This window comes from Oncorhynchus masou, chromosome 29 (genome assembly GCF_036934945.1).
Source record: "Oncorhynchus masou masou isolate Uvic2021 chromosome 29, UVic_Omas_1.1, whole genome shotgun sequence".
In the NCBI taxonomy this organism is placed as follows: Eukaryota; Metazoa; Chordata; class Actinopteri; order Salmoniformes; family Salmonidae; genus Oncorhynchus; species Oncorhynchus masou.
Genome location: NC_088240.1, coordinates 16,043,017 through 16,060,307, shown reverse-complemented (window position 1 = coordinate 16,060,307; position 17,291 = coordinate 16,043,017). Strand labels below are relative to the sequence as shown.

General features: G+C 44.8%; 1 protein-coding gene across 1 annotated transcript; it reads right to left on the bottom strand.

Moving 5' to 3' along the window:
• Positions 1 to 1,700: 1,700 nt before the first annotated feature.
• LOC135519061 (serine/threonine-protein kinase SIK2-like) lies at positions 1,701 to 16,102 on the bottom strand. Its single transcript, XM_064944109.1, is given in 12 exon segments — positions 1,701 to 5,528; positions 5,531 to 5,702; positions 5,817 to 6,012; positions 6,155 to 6,875; positions 8,724 to 8,950; positions 9,298 to 9,421; positions 9,558 to 9,682; positions 10,375 to 10,536; positions 10,911 to 10,974; positions 14,640 to 14,756; positions 14,952 to 15,151; positions 15,797 to 16,102. Coding segments are annotated over 11 exon segments (2,448 nt in total). The 5' UTR covers positions 15,105 to 15,151; positions 15,797 to 16,102; the 3' UTR covers positions 1,701 to 5,141.
• Positions 16,103 to 17,291: the final 1,189 nt, after the last annotated feature.

Here is a 17,291-nt window from a genome sequence, read left to right as displayed (position 1 = left end):
ACACACACACACACACACACACACACACACAGGGAAAAAACAAGTGTTTTGCTTCTGCTCTTCCCATCATTCTACATGTTGTGGTTAGATAAAATCTGCTTCATAAGAGGCTCATCAGCCCAGGTGTTTGTAACTATGTCTGTGTCACAGCTTGTTAGCTGTTGATTAGAGTGTGTTTAAATGTGTGTTAGCACATAGTCTGAGTGGTTTTAGCACCAGATAGGCCACTTAGGATGTGTGAATCATGATTGGTTTGCCCACTGTCGTGTCCCCTTCCTCCCTCCCGCACATGTGTCCCTGTCCTCTATCAGACATCTGTCACTGTCCGCTGCCTTATGGGTAATAGACACACAGCAGGGTCATCAAGGGCAATCACATCATCAACCAGCGTCATCATCACAGAGAGCTACAAAATCATCACAGAGGGCTCGAACATCGTCAAGGGGGCTAGAACACCATCACAGAGGGCTAGAAAATCATCACAGAGGGCTAGAACACCATCACAGAGGGCTAGAACATCATCACTGCGGGTTAGAGTATCATCTCAGAAGGCTAGAACATCATCACTGCGGGTTAGAGTATCATCTCAGAGGGCTAGAACATCATCACAGAGGGCTAGAACATCATCACAGAGAGCTAGAATGTCATCACAGAGTGATAGAACATCATCACAGAGGGCTAGAACATCATCACAGAGGGCTAGAACATCATCACAGAGGGTTTGAACATCATCACAGAGAGCTAGAATGTCATCACAGAGGGATAGAACATCATCACAGAGGGCTACAACTTCATCTCAGAGGGCTACAACTTCATCTCAGAGGGCTAGAACATCATCACAAAGGGCTAAAACATCATCTCAGAAGGCTAGAACATCACAGAGGGCTAGAATATCACAGGGGGCTAGAACATCATCACAGGGGGCTAGAACGTCCTCACAGAGGGCTAGAACATCATCTCAGAGGCCTAGAACATCATCACAGAGGGCTAGAACATAATCTCAGAAGGCTAGAATATTACAGAGGGCTAGAACATCATCTCTGAAGGCTAGAACATTACAGAGGGCTAGAACATCACAGAGGGATAGAACATCATCATCACACAGGGCTTGAGCATTGTCTCAGAGGGCTGGTACATCATCATAGATGGCTAGAACATCATCACAGAGGACTAGAACATCCTCACAGAGGGCTAAAACATCACAGAGGGATAGAACATCATCACACAGGGCTCGAGCATCGTCTCAGAGGGCTGGAACATCATCACAGATGGATAGAATTTTACAGAAGGCTAGAACATCACAGAGGGATAGAACATCATCACAGAGGGCTAGAACATCATCACATCAGGCTAGAACATCATCACAGCAGGCTAGAACAACATCGCAGCAGGCTAGAATGTCACAGAGGGCTAAAACATCATCACAGATGACTAGAACATCACCAGAGAGGGCTAGAACATCATCAATGTGCATCATCAGCAGGTGAAGAGGACGATGTGCTTCTTGTCGGCTTTCAGAATGTGGCGTTCAAAGTAGTTTTCTTGGGAACATTTTCTGCTTCAGCTCTCCATGTCTTCCATTTTGATTTGACATCAACTATAGTGGCTGTTGATCAGCCTACTTTTAATTAATAAATATTAGCATGTATTATTATATGACTAATGACATTTACACAAAATTACGATGAACAACTGGAATATATGTTTAGGAAGTGAATTTTATTCAAATAAATAGCCACATAAATAAACAATCTTTCTATATAACATTCATACAAACACACACACAGTCAAGTAGCAAATCAGGAAAATCATAAAACATATTTCTTCACATCCAACATTTTGCCAAAAAGGATATCTTACAGATCTGTGTCAAAAAGGTTACTAGTGTTTCAATAGTTCAGTCAAACTACGTTTGTGACCAGTTTTCTCAACTATCAGGAAAAACAAAACCTATTTCAGAAATGAGAAATATTCACTGTAAAGTGCAATGCTTATTTTTTTCTTTAATACAGCAAGTTAAATCAAAGTATGAAAACTGGGTCTTATGAGTGTCTGGCCCATGGCGGTCCACCTGTTTTCACTGTGTGCTGATTGGAGAAAAGCAGAGATTCTCTGAAGGTATGGGCTTTGTTCTGAAGAAGGCACAAGTGTTGGTGGTGAGTGCAGTCAGCCAAAATGAAATGTCATTTAGAAATATTAACAATGCTTCTTTCAGAGAGAAATCTATCAAACAACATTTTAGCTTCAGGCTTCAAACCACTTCACACATAAATAGGCCTAACACATAAACCCAAACATGCTGTGCACAACTCTATCTAGATACTGTACCTTTACCACCTACAGACAATTCATTGAAACAACTTTTCTATTTCTTAGAAAATACATAAACAAATACAGCCATGGTCCTGCAATAGCATCTAGTGGCAGAAGCAGCTTTCTCATAGCAGGAGCCACACAGAGTATGACATGAAAGCACTAGCTAACATTTTGAGTCAACGCTTTCACAGAGGAAAGTCCCTAGTTTCTTTCTCTTACTCCGCTGCCCTCTCTTTGGCTAATCTTGAGTTCTGCCATCATGCAGTAGCAGGCAACCATGTTGTCGATAGGTAGGGAAAGCACTGTGAAATGGTTTGGGTCCTTTCTTCTAAACATATGCATTTCTATGTTCAACAAAAAACAGAAGCTTTCTACCACCTGCTCTACTCAGCTAGCTCCCTATGAAGGTCGGAAAACCTTGTACATTCATACAAAAAGCAAAAAAAAACAACAACAAAAAACAATCGAATGAACACCAGCAGGCAGTTACTGTAGTATCTTATGTCATCTCTCTATCTCTCATTTCTTCTGCATTTCAATGTGAAATATTGCACTATAGTCCCAAAGTCTTTGTTCTGGCTGTGTGAAAGCACCACATCATGTAGCATACACGTAGCCCATATGAGGTGAAAGTATAGTGGGTAAAGCTTTGTTATGGAAATGGTTGCACTCACTACTGTAAGTGGTTCTGGATAAGAGTGTCTACTAAATGACTCAAATGTAAATGTTTTCCCCTGATAGGGAATGACATCATGCTCATAGGTCTTCAGGGTCTTACGTTTTGACAATATTTACAAATTGAGACATATAAAATGACATAAATACAGAGGGAATATGATTAGAAAGTAACCATACATGAGTAGAAATTATTAATTGAAAATCAACCTATTTGTAAGGTGCACACACACATACACACGCATGCACACACTGCTTGCTAACAGCAGTACCTATTGTGCTTTAGTCACACAGCAAGTCATTTTTTATTCTCTGGTGAAAGCAGTATAAGCTCAGCACAAACAAATCACAGTTTGTGAAATCACAATAACATTGTCTTCAAAGAAAGTTTGGAAGTTTAGAATAGATATGATACTGCATGTTTGTAGGATGGCTACAAAATAGGCGAGGTCAGTACAGGTGCATCAAAGCGGGGACCGAGAGACTGAAAGACCATCATGGCCATCTGACTATTAAATAGCCATCACAAGCTGGCCTCCACCAGTACCCTGTCCTGAACTTAGCCACTGTCACTAGCCAGCTACCACCCGGTTACTCAACCCTGCACCTTAAAAAGCTGCTACCCTATGTACACAGACATGGAACACTGGTCACTTTAAGAATATTTATATATCCCATTTTACCCACTTCATATGTATATACTGTATTCTCGTCAAGTCCATCCTATTCAACTATTGCTGTACATATACTATTCTATCCACGTATTCTTCAGATATACTACATATTCTATCTACATACTGTCCACAATGTCTATACATCCAATCACACATATGCGCTCATACATACAGTACCAGTCAACAGTTCGGACAGACCTACTCATTCAAGGGTTGAGAGAATGCCAAGAGTGTGCAAAGATGTCATCAAGGTAAAGGGGGACTACATTGAAGAATTTCAATTATAAAATATATGTTGATTTGTTTAACACTTTTTTGGTTACTACATGATTCCATATGTGTTATTTCATAGTTTTGATGTCTTCACTATGATTCTACAATGTAGAAAATAGTAAAAATAAAGAAAAACCTTGGAATGAATAGGTGTGTCTAAACTTTTGACTGGTACTATATATATATGTGTGTATATATATATATATACATACACACATATATAATTATTTATACTCCTGACTCCGACATTGTTCGTCTAAATATTACTATATTTCTAAATTCCATTCTTTTACTTTTAGATTTGTGTGTATTGTTGTGTATGGTTAGATATTACTGCACTGTTTGGAACACAAGCATTTCGCTACACCCACAATAACACCTGCTAAACATGTGTATGTGACCAATAAGTAATATCTTCTCCAAAAGACAAACAAAGTAAAAATAAAGAAATAACTTTGGTCTTTTCTAATTAAGTGAAAACAATAAGTAATAAGTAATTAAGGTCTATATACAGTGAGCAAAACTGGAAAAGTAACACAAAACAAAATCAGGAAGACTGGATCCTCCTGTTTTCGAACTTGATGAAAAAAATACAAGTGAAACTGTTGAAATAGGTCTAAAATGATCTAGCATGGTACCAGTCCTCGTTGGGGTTTCAAGACTAGTCTTTCACTCACCCCTCCACAGCGGGACAGGGGTGAGTTGGAGTCCCCATCAGGGACAAAGGAGAGGAACGGAGGTCCCCTGTTGTATAGAGGGGGTCCCAGACCTGTATTGCTTCTCTGGGGGTTCGGATGAGACCTCCGAGCCGTCACTCCAGAGTTTGGTTATTGCTTAATTCTCAGCTTATGTGATCACACACAGACACACACAACTAGATGTGTGTTTGCATGTTGTTCAAGAGTGTAGATTTGTGACTTGCATCAGTTAAAAAAAATCTCTCCTCTTTGCTCAGTTTTTCTACCCAATTGTTTTTTTCCCACACTTTTAGAGGATCTGATCTGTCGTCATCTGCTCATCATCTGATGGTCTGTGAGAAACTCCACGGCTCAAAGTTCTGTTCCCACTGTCAAAAAGCGCTTACCCTTCTTGTCCATCAGTGATGACATCACCAGGACATTTTGTCCTCTGGTTGTCATGCAGAACAATCACTCTGTTCCAATAAGAAGTTGTTGTTTTCTGCTTCTCCTTTCTTTCCCTCCATTACTTCACCATCACACAGCTTCTCAGCTGCTGCTGTCCACCGCAGCCCAGCTCCTGCATCTCAGACTCTCTCCCTGAGGCTGTATCCAGACTCCACATCCCCTGCATAGGCATGAGGGGGAAGGGGCCCTTGGTGAAAGCCTGGGTCTGGTCCTGGGCTTGGTCCTGGGGGTTGGTCTGGGGGTGGAGGCTGGACTGCTGGCTTATGTGCAGTCGAGCCTCGAGGAGGTAAGCAGCAGTACCCACGGGGGAGAGAGAGGAAGAGGAGGAGCAGGAGGAAGAGGAGGAGCAGGAGGAAGAGGAGCCATAGGAGGATGAAGATAACTCCAGAGGTTGCTGCCAGAAGGCATGCTGGAGAGCCAGGGGGCTCTGGTGGGAGGGCAGGGGTGTTGGGGTTCCCCCTGGAGGAGGGAGGAGGGAGGGGTGTCGAACAGGGTGGAGGGGGCGGCGAAGACTGAGGTGGGGGAGGGGGGTTGCTGCTGGGACAGGAAGAACGGGGGATTCTGGGTAGGTGCTGGCCAAGGAGGCTGAGGTTGGGGCTTGTGCTGGATCTGGAGCATCCTGTAAACAGAGACAGAGAGGTGGGGTTAGAATGACACCTACGGTGACTATGTGTCTGTGATTGTATTTATGTGCAGGTGCGTGTGTAAGGTTGTGTGTGTGTCTCCCTCTTACCTTTGCTGGTGCAGAACTTCCTCCAGCATGCTGCGGTGCTCACTGATGGTGGGGCCGATTGATCCCCAGGTGCCACGGCTACTGCGGTCTGAGGTCGGAGGGCAGACCTGCCTCGCCAGACCTTTGATCTTATTCAGGCCCAGAAGGCCTTTCGTGCGCGTGTTCTTTCTCAGCTGTTGGCGGAAGGCTTTCAGACCTGGGGAGGTGCACAGAGAGAGAGATAGGCAGACGATTGGTTAGATGATGATGTGACTGATACATTTCTCTGTAGTAATGATGATGATGAGGATGATGGGACTGATGCATACCTAATGGCTATAAACTGTCATCACCCATACCTTGTGTGAGGGAGGTGTCAGAGGCTCTGCGGCCCTCTTGGAAGCTGGCAGCCTGAGCCTGGGGGAGGAGGTGACAGGAGAGGGCCGGTGGGCTATCGGTGGGGACCAGTGCCCCGGGGTCAGTCCCAATGGCCAGCACGGCTGACAGGCCACCTACAGCGGGGTGCAGAGCGGGGTTGGGGGTGGACGAGGACCTCAGACAGCTGTCAGACGACGCACCATCGGAGGGGCTGACAACGATGCAGGGGGGGTTGCACTGGTGGAAGCGAGCAGAGACCTCGGCCAGGGTGTGTCGCCGGGAGGTGGTGGTGGGCAGGACGAGGGCCGAGCAGGTGTGTGTGACCTCCTCCTCCAGGTCGCGGGGCCGCACCTCCTCACTGATGCTGGTCTCCACCAGGCTGTTGGGGGAGATGGAGCGGTTACACAGCAGTCGGTTCAGACTGGCTTCCACCGGGAACACCACACGTTGGAACAATGCACCTTGGTCATATTCCATCTCCGCGTGCATGGGAGGGGTGCTCTTGCATTGAATGGGGTAGGCTGAAGGTCTGAAGCTGTCCTCCATGATGGCCTCTGGGGTACCAGAGTCAGAGGTGCTCCTGGGTCTCTGGTTCCAGGGCCCACACTGACGGCTGAGCTGCTGGGCTCGGTGCTCCCTGATCCTCTCCAACAGTAAGTAGTAGATGGCTGAGAAGTGGTTGTAGCTGCTGCTCTGCAGAGACTGGGGCAGAACAGAAGGACATGTTAGTCAGCCATTTTGGTCCAAAGGGTGTCATAATATAAGGGGCTGTATTAGCCAGCTATTCACTATTCCTCCCCCTGTTTGTCTCTCTCACTCTCTCTACATATATTTCTCTCTCAGATAGGTCTGTACCCCGTCAGACTGCGTTCACCCAGACTGATCTCATGAGAGACTGCTGTTGGAGCTCATCTACTCACCGCTAACTGTGTCAGGCTTTAAAAGCAGATGCCAGTTATCCCCCTAATTCTCCCTACAAAATGAGTATTAAGTCCCCCAGGTGTACAGGGATCCAGGGTGTGTTTGACTGTGGTGCCAACCTGGGAGGCAGCATAACATACCCTGCTCTACTGCCAGACATGACTAACTGTCTCAAAGCAACCACCATTTTCAACCCAGTACCCGACCCCACTGCCTCAGTCTTTACAGTGTACTCCAAATACTGTATTCCTGTGGTACTATGTGATCTGTATAACCTATAACCTATAACCTGTAACTTGTAACCCATAACCCATAACCTATAACCTATAACCCATAACCATAACCCGTAACATATAACCTATAACCCATAATCATAACCCATAACCTATAACCCATAACCATAACCCGTAACATATAACCCATAACCTATAACCTATAACCCTTAACCATAACCCGTAACCTATAACCCTTAACCATAACCCGTAACCTATAACCCATAACCCATAACCTATAACCCATAACCCATAAACTATAACCTGTAACCCATAACCCATAACCTATAACCTGTAACCTATAACACATAACCTATAACACATAACCTATAACCTATAACCCATAACCCATAACCTATAACCCATAACCCATAACCTATAACCTGTAACCTATAACACATAACATATAACACATAACCTATAACACATAACCTATAACCCATAACCTATAACCCATAACCTATAACCTGTAACCTACAACCTGTAACCTATAACCCATAACCTATAACCCATAACCTATAACCTGTAACCTATAACCCAGAACCTGTAACCTATAACCCATAACCTATAACACATAACCTATAACCTGTAATCTACAACCTGTAACCTATAACCCATAACCTATAACACATAACCTATAACCTGTAACCTATAACCCATAACCTAGAACACATAACCTATAACACATAACCTATAACCTGTAACCTATAACCCATAACCTATAACACATAACCTATAACCTGTAACCTACAACCTGTAGCCTATAACCTATAACACATAACCTACAACCTGTAACCTATAACCCATAACCTATAACCCATAACCTATAACACATAACCTACAACCTGTAACCTATAACCCATAACCCATAACCTATAACCCATAACCTATAACCTGTAACCTATAACACATAACCTACAACCTGTAACCTATTACCCATAACCTATAACACATAACCTATAACCTGTAACCTATAACCCATAACCTATAACACATAACCTACAACCTGTAACCTATTACCCATAACCTATAACACATAACCTATAACCTGTAACCTATAACCCATAACCTATAACACATAACCTACAACCTGTAACCTATTACCCATAACCTATAACACATAACCTATAACACATAACCTATAACCTGTAACCTATAACCCATAACCTATAACACATAACCTATAACCTGTAACCTATAACCCATAACCTATAACCTGTAACCTATAACCTGTAACCTATATAACGGCCCAGCTCCACTCACTCCTACCCTCCTCTAATCCTCCTTCTAGGACAATAACACCAATAAACCAATTAACCAATCAACCAATTAACACATCAACCAATGAGCCACTCACCTCAATGGTCCTCTGGCGGTCAATGCCCAGGGTTTGCATGATGCCCAGGACAGGCTCGCTGTAGTCCCCCAGGTTAGAGTTGTAGTCTGTGAGGGGAAGGGTCATGCTGAGGGTCTGGTGAAGAGCTGTGGGGTCAGCCAGCATCCAGCGGTGCTGCTTGATCTGGGCCACACTGATCCTCTTAGCTGGGTCTACCACCAGCATCCTACGGATCAGGTTCTCACAGTCTGCAGGGAATAAAGAGGGAGGAAGAGGGAGAAAGGAGGGAGGGAGAAGGGAGGGAGAAATAGGGAGGGCAGAAGACATAGGGAGGGAGAAGGGAGGGAGAGATAGGGAGGGAGGGAAAGATAGGGAGGGCGGAAGAGATAGGGAGGGAGAAGGGAGGTAGGGAGGGAGAAGGGAGGTACGGAGGGAGAAGGGAGGTAGGGAGGGCGATACAAGGGAAAGCAAGGTCAGTCTGATGCTACAGCATATGCTTTTATATAATATAAACCAGTCATTTTATCAATCAATGTATCAGTCCAATCACACTATGAAATGTGTCACTGTGTGGTTGCCATGGTGCGATGGGTACCTTGAGACATGAAGAAGGGGATTCTGAAGCGCCCCTCTGTGACTCTCTGTCTGAGGGCAGGGAGGCTGGGCCCGTCGAACGGAAGGGAACCGCACACGAGAACGTACAGAACCACGCCCAGACTCTTTAGAGGAAAGACACCAGGAGGAGAACGTCAACAAATGGCCTCTCCCTTTATTTCACTATTCATTGGTTTGACATGAAGATGGTAGAACTACGGTTCAAAACACATTGTGTACAGTTTCCCTGTCAGCCCTTACCCAGATATCCAACTGTGGCCCTTCGTACTCCTTCCCCTCGAACACCTCGGGTGCTGCGTAAGGGGGGCTGCCGCACCACGTAGACAGAGGCTCGCCTGCGTTGTAGAAGTTACCGAATCCAAAGTCTGAACAGGAAGGAGAAAGAGATTGGTTAGTTTGTGAAACTCGTGGTTGTTTGAGTCCTGTATTCCCTGCTGGCTACAGAGTTTTTTCTTGTTGATATTGCGTAATGTTAATCACATAATGACAGATGAAAGGCCAGATAGCATCTGAGCTAATATCACCCTGGGCTCTGACACAGAGCTCTGATTGTCCTGCCACAATGAGGCACTGAGGTTGACCCGCTGGGCACTGTCTTGCTTTCTGGCAGTGTGTGTGTGTTTGTTTGTGTGTGTGTGTGTTTACTGAATACAGATTGTCACCCTGGCTCTCTGTGGCATCAGATCAGGCCTGCTATGACCCTGCTATTTCACCCTAAAGATCCTTCTAGTTCTTGGCAGTTGGCAATTCATTAGCACTCAGACCCAGTAACAATCTTTTAATTACAGTGATGCAGGTCTTCTCTTCAGTAGAGAGATTAAGAAGTCTGGGAATCACGTAGAGAACCATAAAGGATAGAGGGGAGTCTGCTATCTATTATCTCCCAGACAGACTCACAGCCAGTTTGATGTTCATGTTATCTCCCAGACAGACTCACAGCCAGTTTGATGTTCATGTTATCTCCCAGACAGACTCACGGCCAGTTTGATGTTCGTGTTGTCTCCCAGACAGACTCATGGCCAGTTTGATGTTTGTGTTATCTCCCAGACAGACTCACCGGCCAGTTTGATGTTCATGTTGGCATCCAGCAGTAGATTCTCAGTTTTGAGGTCTCTGTGAACGATGTGGTGTCTGTGGCAGTAATCCACTGCCGTCAGAATCTGCCCGAACTTCTTCTGTGCCTCGTCCTCGCTCATGCGCCCGTTTGAGGTCAAGTAGTCTGGAGGACAAGAGGAGAGAGAGAGAGAGAGAGAGAGAGAGAGAGAGAGAGAGAGAGAGGGCGTTTTAGACTCAGATGCCTAAACCATTTATACATCCTGGGTGAGGGAGGAACTTCATATCTATTTTACCCCTTTTATTACCTAAAGAGACACTGCACAACCAGTGGAGGTTGCTGAGGGGAGGACGGCTCATAATAAGGTCCGGAATGGAGTCGATGGACTGGTATCAAACGTATGGAAACCACGTCTTCAATGTGTTTGATTCCATTCCATTCGCTCCATTCCAGCCATTATTATGAGCTGTCCTCCCCTCAGCAGCCTCCACTGTGCCCAACACAGGTTACAACAAAGGGATATTTTATTTGATCCTCACCGAACATCTCTCCATTTTTGGCGTATTCTGTCACAATGTACAGCATATCTTTAGTCTCCATTACCTAAGAGAAACACAAAGAGAGACATAGAGGAGAAGTTAGCTAAAAGTATACACGCACAAACATACCGTGATGATGTGAGGAGAGAGAACTTTTCACTCTGTGAGTGTTTTAGCAGAGCCAGGACTGAGCACTGGGGACATTTTCTAGCAACCTTCATTTTCCTCTGACCACACTACCCCCTTCCTGTTCCATAACTCCTGTCACACACACACACTGGGCATGCTGACTTTCCATGATATGAACGGTTGCATAACAGAGATGACAGGCACTTCCTGTATGCTCTTTATTTATAGGACACGAACACGATACGAACATGAGTCCACACAGGCAAAAACACACAACAGTTCAAACCCGTGTTCCCACTAAACTGTGTTGTCTGTCACCAGTTGTTGTTGTTGGGAATGTTGTGTCACTACCACTTCTTAGGAATGAAAGCCTGATAAACATCACTGCCAGGACTCAATAAACCAAAACCTAACGCTAGCTAAGTAACGAATCAACAACAATGGCAGTCATTTCATAGCCTCGTTTAATTTCCAAACCAGTTTCTCTTTCATTGTTCTAACTGCGTGAGAGACAGAGAGGTCCTGGGCAGCCGTAATGGTTAGGGATACACAAACGCTCCACATAGTCTCTAGTCTTCGTCTGAGAGAGATGAGCACCACTCTTTGTCCCTCTCACCCTAGAGGTGCTGCTGATGTCATACAGGCTTCCAGGGAAGTGGTCTGGCACGTTAAGGGCCCCTCATACTGGCCCCTTGAAGAGTGTTGTGTGGGGGAGTGTAACGGCTTTCTTCTGTTGAAGGAGGAGCGGACCAAAATGCAGCGTGGTACTTTTGAGACATATTTATTGAAGAACGAAAAAACACTAACAATACAAAAACAACAAACAGAACGTGAAAACCTAAACAGTCCTATCTGGTGAAGACACAGAGACAGGAACAATCACCCACGACAACACTCAAAGAATATGGCTACCTAAATATGGTTCCCAGTCAGAGACAACGATAATCACCTGACTCTGATTGAGAACCGCCTCAGGCAGCCATAGACTATGCTATACACCCCACACAACCCCAAGACGAAACACACCACAAATAAACCCATGTCACACCCTGGCCTGACCCAATAAATGAAGATAAACATAATAAATATAGACCAGGGCGTGACAGGGAGTGTGTGAATGAGAGAGAAAATGAAAGAAAGAGAAAGAAAGAGAAAGAAAGAAATAAAGAGAAAAAGACAACAGGCTGTGGTCATCTCCAGAAGTACAGGGGAAAAAGTGTCATTTTGTTCACAAAAGAGCATTCAGTATCTAAAGGTCAGCATATCTAAAGGTCGGGGTTCAACACTTTGGTGTTATTTTGGAGGTTTTTTTTTGGTGGTGGTGGATCAGCTTTAATATTGCAAATAGATTGTGGCTTTTTTCAATGTAATTGTTTGCCTCATTTCCAATCCCCCACTGTTTGTTAGTGTAACAGAAGGATGAGAGGGAGAGGATGTGACCTCCGGATCACAAGGTTGCCCAGCTCAGAGCCATTAGTCATCCAGTGACTCCTCTAAAGTGAGACGTTTCCTGGCTGTCGAGAGCACAGCAGCACTGTCAGATCTGACCATTACTGTGAGCCCTGATTGGAAATGCTGATTAGCTTTAGGAGGACTATCCCTCAGTACTAATTTGCTCACAGTGGTGGCTCGTCCTCTGGAAGACATATGACACATCAGGCTTTCCTGTCCAACTCCAAGCGTTGTGTGTGTGTGTGTGTGTGTGTGTGTGTGTGTGTGTGTGTGTGTGTGTGTGTGTGTGTGTGTGTGTGTGTGTGTGTGTGTGTGTGTGTGTGTGTGTGTGCGTGTGCGTGTGCATGTGCGTGTGTGTGTGTGGGAGAGGGGGGGGGACGGGGACCTTCTAATAAGATCTTTACCCAGGATTTCGGGTGTGGAAAATCGATCAGGGCAGTCAAAATCCCTCAGCAGTCACTCTTTAAATCCCTCAGCAATCTCAGCAGTCACCCTCTTAAATCCCTCAGATCACCCTCTTAAATCCCTCAGCAGTCACCCTCTTAAATCCCTCAGCAGTCACCCTCTTAAATCCCTCAGCAGTCAGCAGTCACTCTTAAATCCCTTAAATCCCTCAGCAGTCAGCAGTCACCCTCTTAAATCGATCAGCAGTCACCCTCTTAAATCCCTCAGCAGTCACCCTCTTAAATCCCTCAGCAGTCACTCTCTTAAATCCCTCAGCAGTCACCCTCTTAAATCCCTCAGCAGTCACTCACAAAAATCCCTCAGCAGTCACCCTCTTAAATCCCTCAGCAGTCACCCTCTTAAATCCCTCAGCAGTCACCCTCTTAAATCCCTCAGCAGTCACCCTCTTAAATCCCTCAGCAGTCACCCTCTTAAATCCCTCAGCAGTCACCCTCTTAAATCCCTCAGCAGTCACCCTCCCTCAGCAGTCACCCTCTTAAATCCCTCAGCAGTCACCCTCTTAAAAATCCCTCAGCAGTCACCCTCTTAAATCCCTCAGCAGTCACCCTCTTAAATCCCTCAGCAGTCACCCTCTTAAATCCCTCAGCAGTCACCCTCTTAAATCCCTCAGCAGTCACCCTTAAATCCCTTAAAATCCCTCAGCAGTCACCCTCTTAAATCCCTCAGCAGTCACCCCTTAAATCCCTCAGCAGTCACCCTCTTAAATCCCTCAGCAGTCACCCTCTTAAATCCCTCAGCAGTCACCCTCTTAAATCCCTCAGCAGTCACCCTCTTAAATCCCTCAGCAGTCACTCTCTTAAATCCCTCAGCAGTCACCCTCTTAAATCCCTCAGCAGTCACCCTCTTAAATCCCTCAGCAGTCACTCTCTTAAATCCCTCAGCAGTCACCCTCTTAAATCCCTCAGCAGTCACCCTCTTAAATCCCTCAGCAGTCACTCTCTTAAATCCATCACCCTCTTAAATCCCTCAGCAGTCACCCTCTTAAATCCCTCAGCAGTCACCCTCTTAAATCCCTCAGCAGTCACTCTCTTAAATCCCTCAGCAGTCACCCTCTTAAATCCCTCAGCAGTCACCCTCTTAAATCCCTCAGCAGTCACCCTCTTAAATCCCTCAGCAGTCACCCTCTTAAATCCCTCAGCAGTCACCCTCTTAAATCCCTCAGCAGTCACCCTCTTAAATCCCTCAGCAGTCACTCTCTTAAATCCCTCAGCAGTCACTCTCTTAAATCCGGACGTCCAGTAATCCTCAAAACCAGCAAAACAGCACAGAACTGAACAAAGGGCAGAAAACTGCTGATTGAAAAAAGATGTGTGTGTGTGTGTGTATATAAACCCAGATGTACCATAACACAAACAGTGAAACCTTCCTTTCCATTTCAGCCATACATTTCATCTCTTCCAAGCCACCACACGTCCATGCCTACTCCTTGTCCTTTAAGTTAAATAAAGGTAAAATAAAAAATATATACAAAGAATAGGCCCTCTACCTCTCCTGTTTACTGTGCCTGTGTTATTCGTCCCGGAACCCACTCAGCTCTTGTGTCTCTCTGTGGACACATAGCCAAACATACAGCCCAGTCACTCAGCAATATCCGTGATGGATAGCGTGTCAGTCAACACACCTAAAATAACAGAACCCCCCCCCCCCAGTGGAACAGTGGATCATAATAGAGACAACACACACCTGGTAGAGTTTGATGATATGGGGGTGGTTCAGCAGCTTCATGATCTGGACCTCCCTGTAGATCTTCTCTAGGTCGGATGGGTTTAGTCTCGTCTTGTCAATGATCTTTATGGCCACCTGGCAGTGGACAACCAACCAACACAGCAAACTGTAAACACACGATAAGGTCTACTATATCCAGGACAAATGCACTGTGAGAGGCTGATATGATTCTACCAGATGTTTTTGTTCTTTTCAGGTGTGTCCGTGTGATTTAGAAATGAGTAAAATATGACATGGAACCATTGGTAATGAATGATTTGGGATGCTGACCTGTGTTTTGGTGACTTTGTGCCTTGCCAGTTTGACCACGGCAAAGTTTCCTTTCCCCAGTGTGCTGATGATCTCATAGAAGCCGACCTGGAGAGGCCTTCCCTGGGTAAGGTTGGGCTGGGCCCCCTGGCTGCTCTCCATCATGATCACCATGATGATTATTATATTCCAAAGGATAGGATAAAAATGGTGTGTAGTACCTGCGTTACAAAAGTACAAATTTGAAATATCAAATGCGCAGACGCCTATGATTAATGGCTTTGTTTTATTTTTATTGTAGGCCTATTAGTGTGTTATCATTTGTTAGGCCTAATGCATTACATTATCAATGTATTATTATCATTATTGATAATAACGTTATAATTATAATCATTAGGCTACACATTTAACTAGGCGTAGTTCTTCCACAATTACTATTAAAAAACGCAAAGATTCTGAATTAACATTGCCATTGCATCATCATGCACAAAATAATTCAAGATAGAGCACATCATTTCATGTCTGTCAAATCTTCAAGTTTGCACTAAATTGAATTACTGCTCTAACCATATATTAATTCTATTAAATACGGCTTTTGAAGCGCTGGCGTCATACTAAACATGCCCAAATATGAAAAGTCTATGCTTAATAGACATGTAGACATTTATAACATAACACACAATACAGAATTGTTAAGTGTTAAGAAAATGGCAATGGCAGCTCGGCGCACACAGGCTGCCCGAGTAAAACAAATAAAAACGGTCTCAATAAATAAATAAAACATTATTATATATGTCCATTATAGATCCACTTTGAAAATCAAACCAGATTTTTCCAAAGAATCATAAGAACTTGCCGTGTCTTACCTTATTGGATGTAGGTGCACCAGCTCCTCTCACAGTTTAATCGGTTGTTACAGACAGCTATACAAGTCATTCTATAAGGATATTAGTTGCAGTAAATATGAGAAAAGTATAATGAAAAACAGCATTTCACTTTTTTATTTTCCTTCTTTTAAAGAAATATCTACATAAATGTACACTGAAGTGTACACTAAAGTGTGCCAGCCGTATCAGTTAGAACTATTTACAGGTTGATTTGGCCGGTCACAACCCCGGCTACCGCACTGTTCGGTCTGCCTGTGCGCTCCTGTGGAATGCAGACAGCCACAGTGTTCATGGGAAACTCCTCCTCTCTCGCTGCTATAGGCTAACAAATTGATACCCACCTCATTAACGTCACACTCGCGTCAGAACTTCGAGCGAAGCACAAGCCTGGGCGCAAGCGCAAGGCAGAGGTTGCCAGGCAACCGTGCGGCTCGGCGCGCGGTGACGCGAGTGCTGATGGAGAGGTTGCTTGGAGATGGGGACGATGACGTCAGTCCCGGAGATGTGTCACCACGTGATGTTTCCTCCCAAGCTGTTGTTGTATAGCGGAGCTCGAGCTTGGGCTCGCTCATCGCTGCTGGAAAGCATTTGCGTGTGTGCGCTCCCTCGACTTTCAGTTGACTTTCGTATCCTTACTTTGGGAGAAAAAGTGCAATTGGAAATGGTTCTTAGTAATTATGAACCTTTTAAACTGGTTATACATGGCATGTTTTCAAACTTTTTGCATTAAGTGCACACATCATTCTATACTATACCACATAGCTTGCAAAACTGTGTAGTCAACATGCACTTGTTTTATAATGTAGGCAAGATGGCAGATTTGGAGCTGGGTTGCTGTTGGATGCATGCATGCTTTTCCTTGTGGTCATTCACTGCATTTGACCCTGAAAATCACCAGAACCTCCACTTGGACCTCTGCATTACTCACATGGGGGAGAGTATGGTTTAATAGAGGAGGAGTGTAGAGAACATAAGAGAGGAGTGAGAGAGGGAGGGAAGGAAGGAGAGAGAAGCTAAGAGATAAGTAGAGGGGGAGGGAAGGAGAGAGAATAAGAAAGAAGTAGCCTAGAGGGAGCTGGGAGAGGGGGAGGGAAGGAGAGAAAGGAGGCGAGAGAGCAGAGCAGAGAGATTGGGGAAGGTGAGAGGGGGGACTGACTGGAAAGGTACTCTGCATTTGGTGTGCTGCATTCAAACACACACACACTTTTTCAATCCTGCCAGCCAGATGAGAGAAAGGCATATGTGCAGTACACAAGGCTGCCTTCTTAACAGGTCAACAGCCCAGTGCTTTCATTCCATAACTGTTTTTGACAGAGTTTATAGTCGTGGCTGTTGGCACACAGCTCAAATTGGGAACGTTCATAGTTCCCTCTGTCAAAAAGAGAGCCAGAGGCAACAATAACTCTGACACCTCCAATTTATTGAACATTCCAGGAAGTTTCCACCCCCACTCCAAAGCCAACCTGGGGGATAT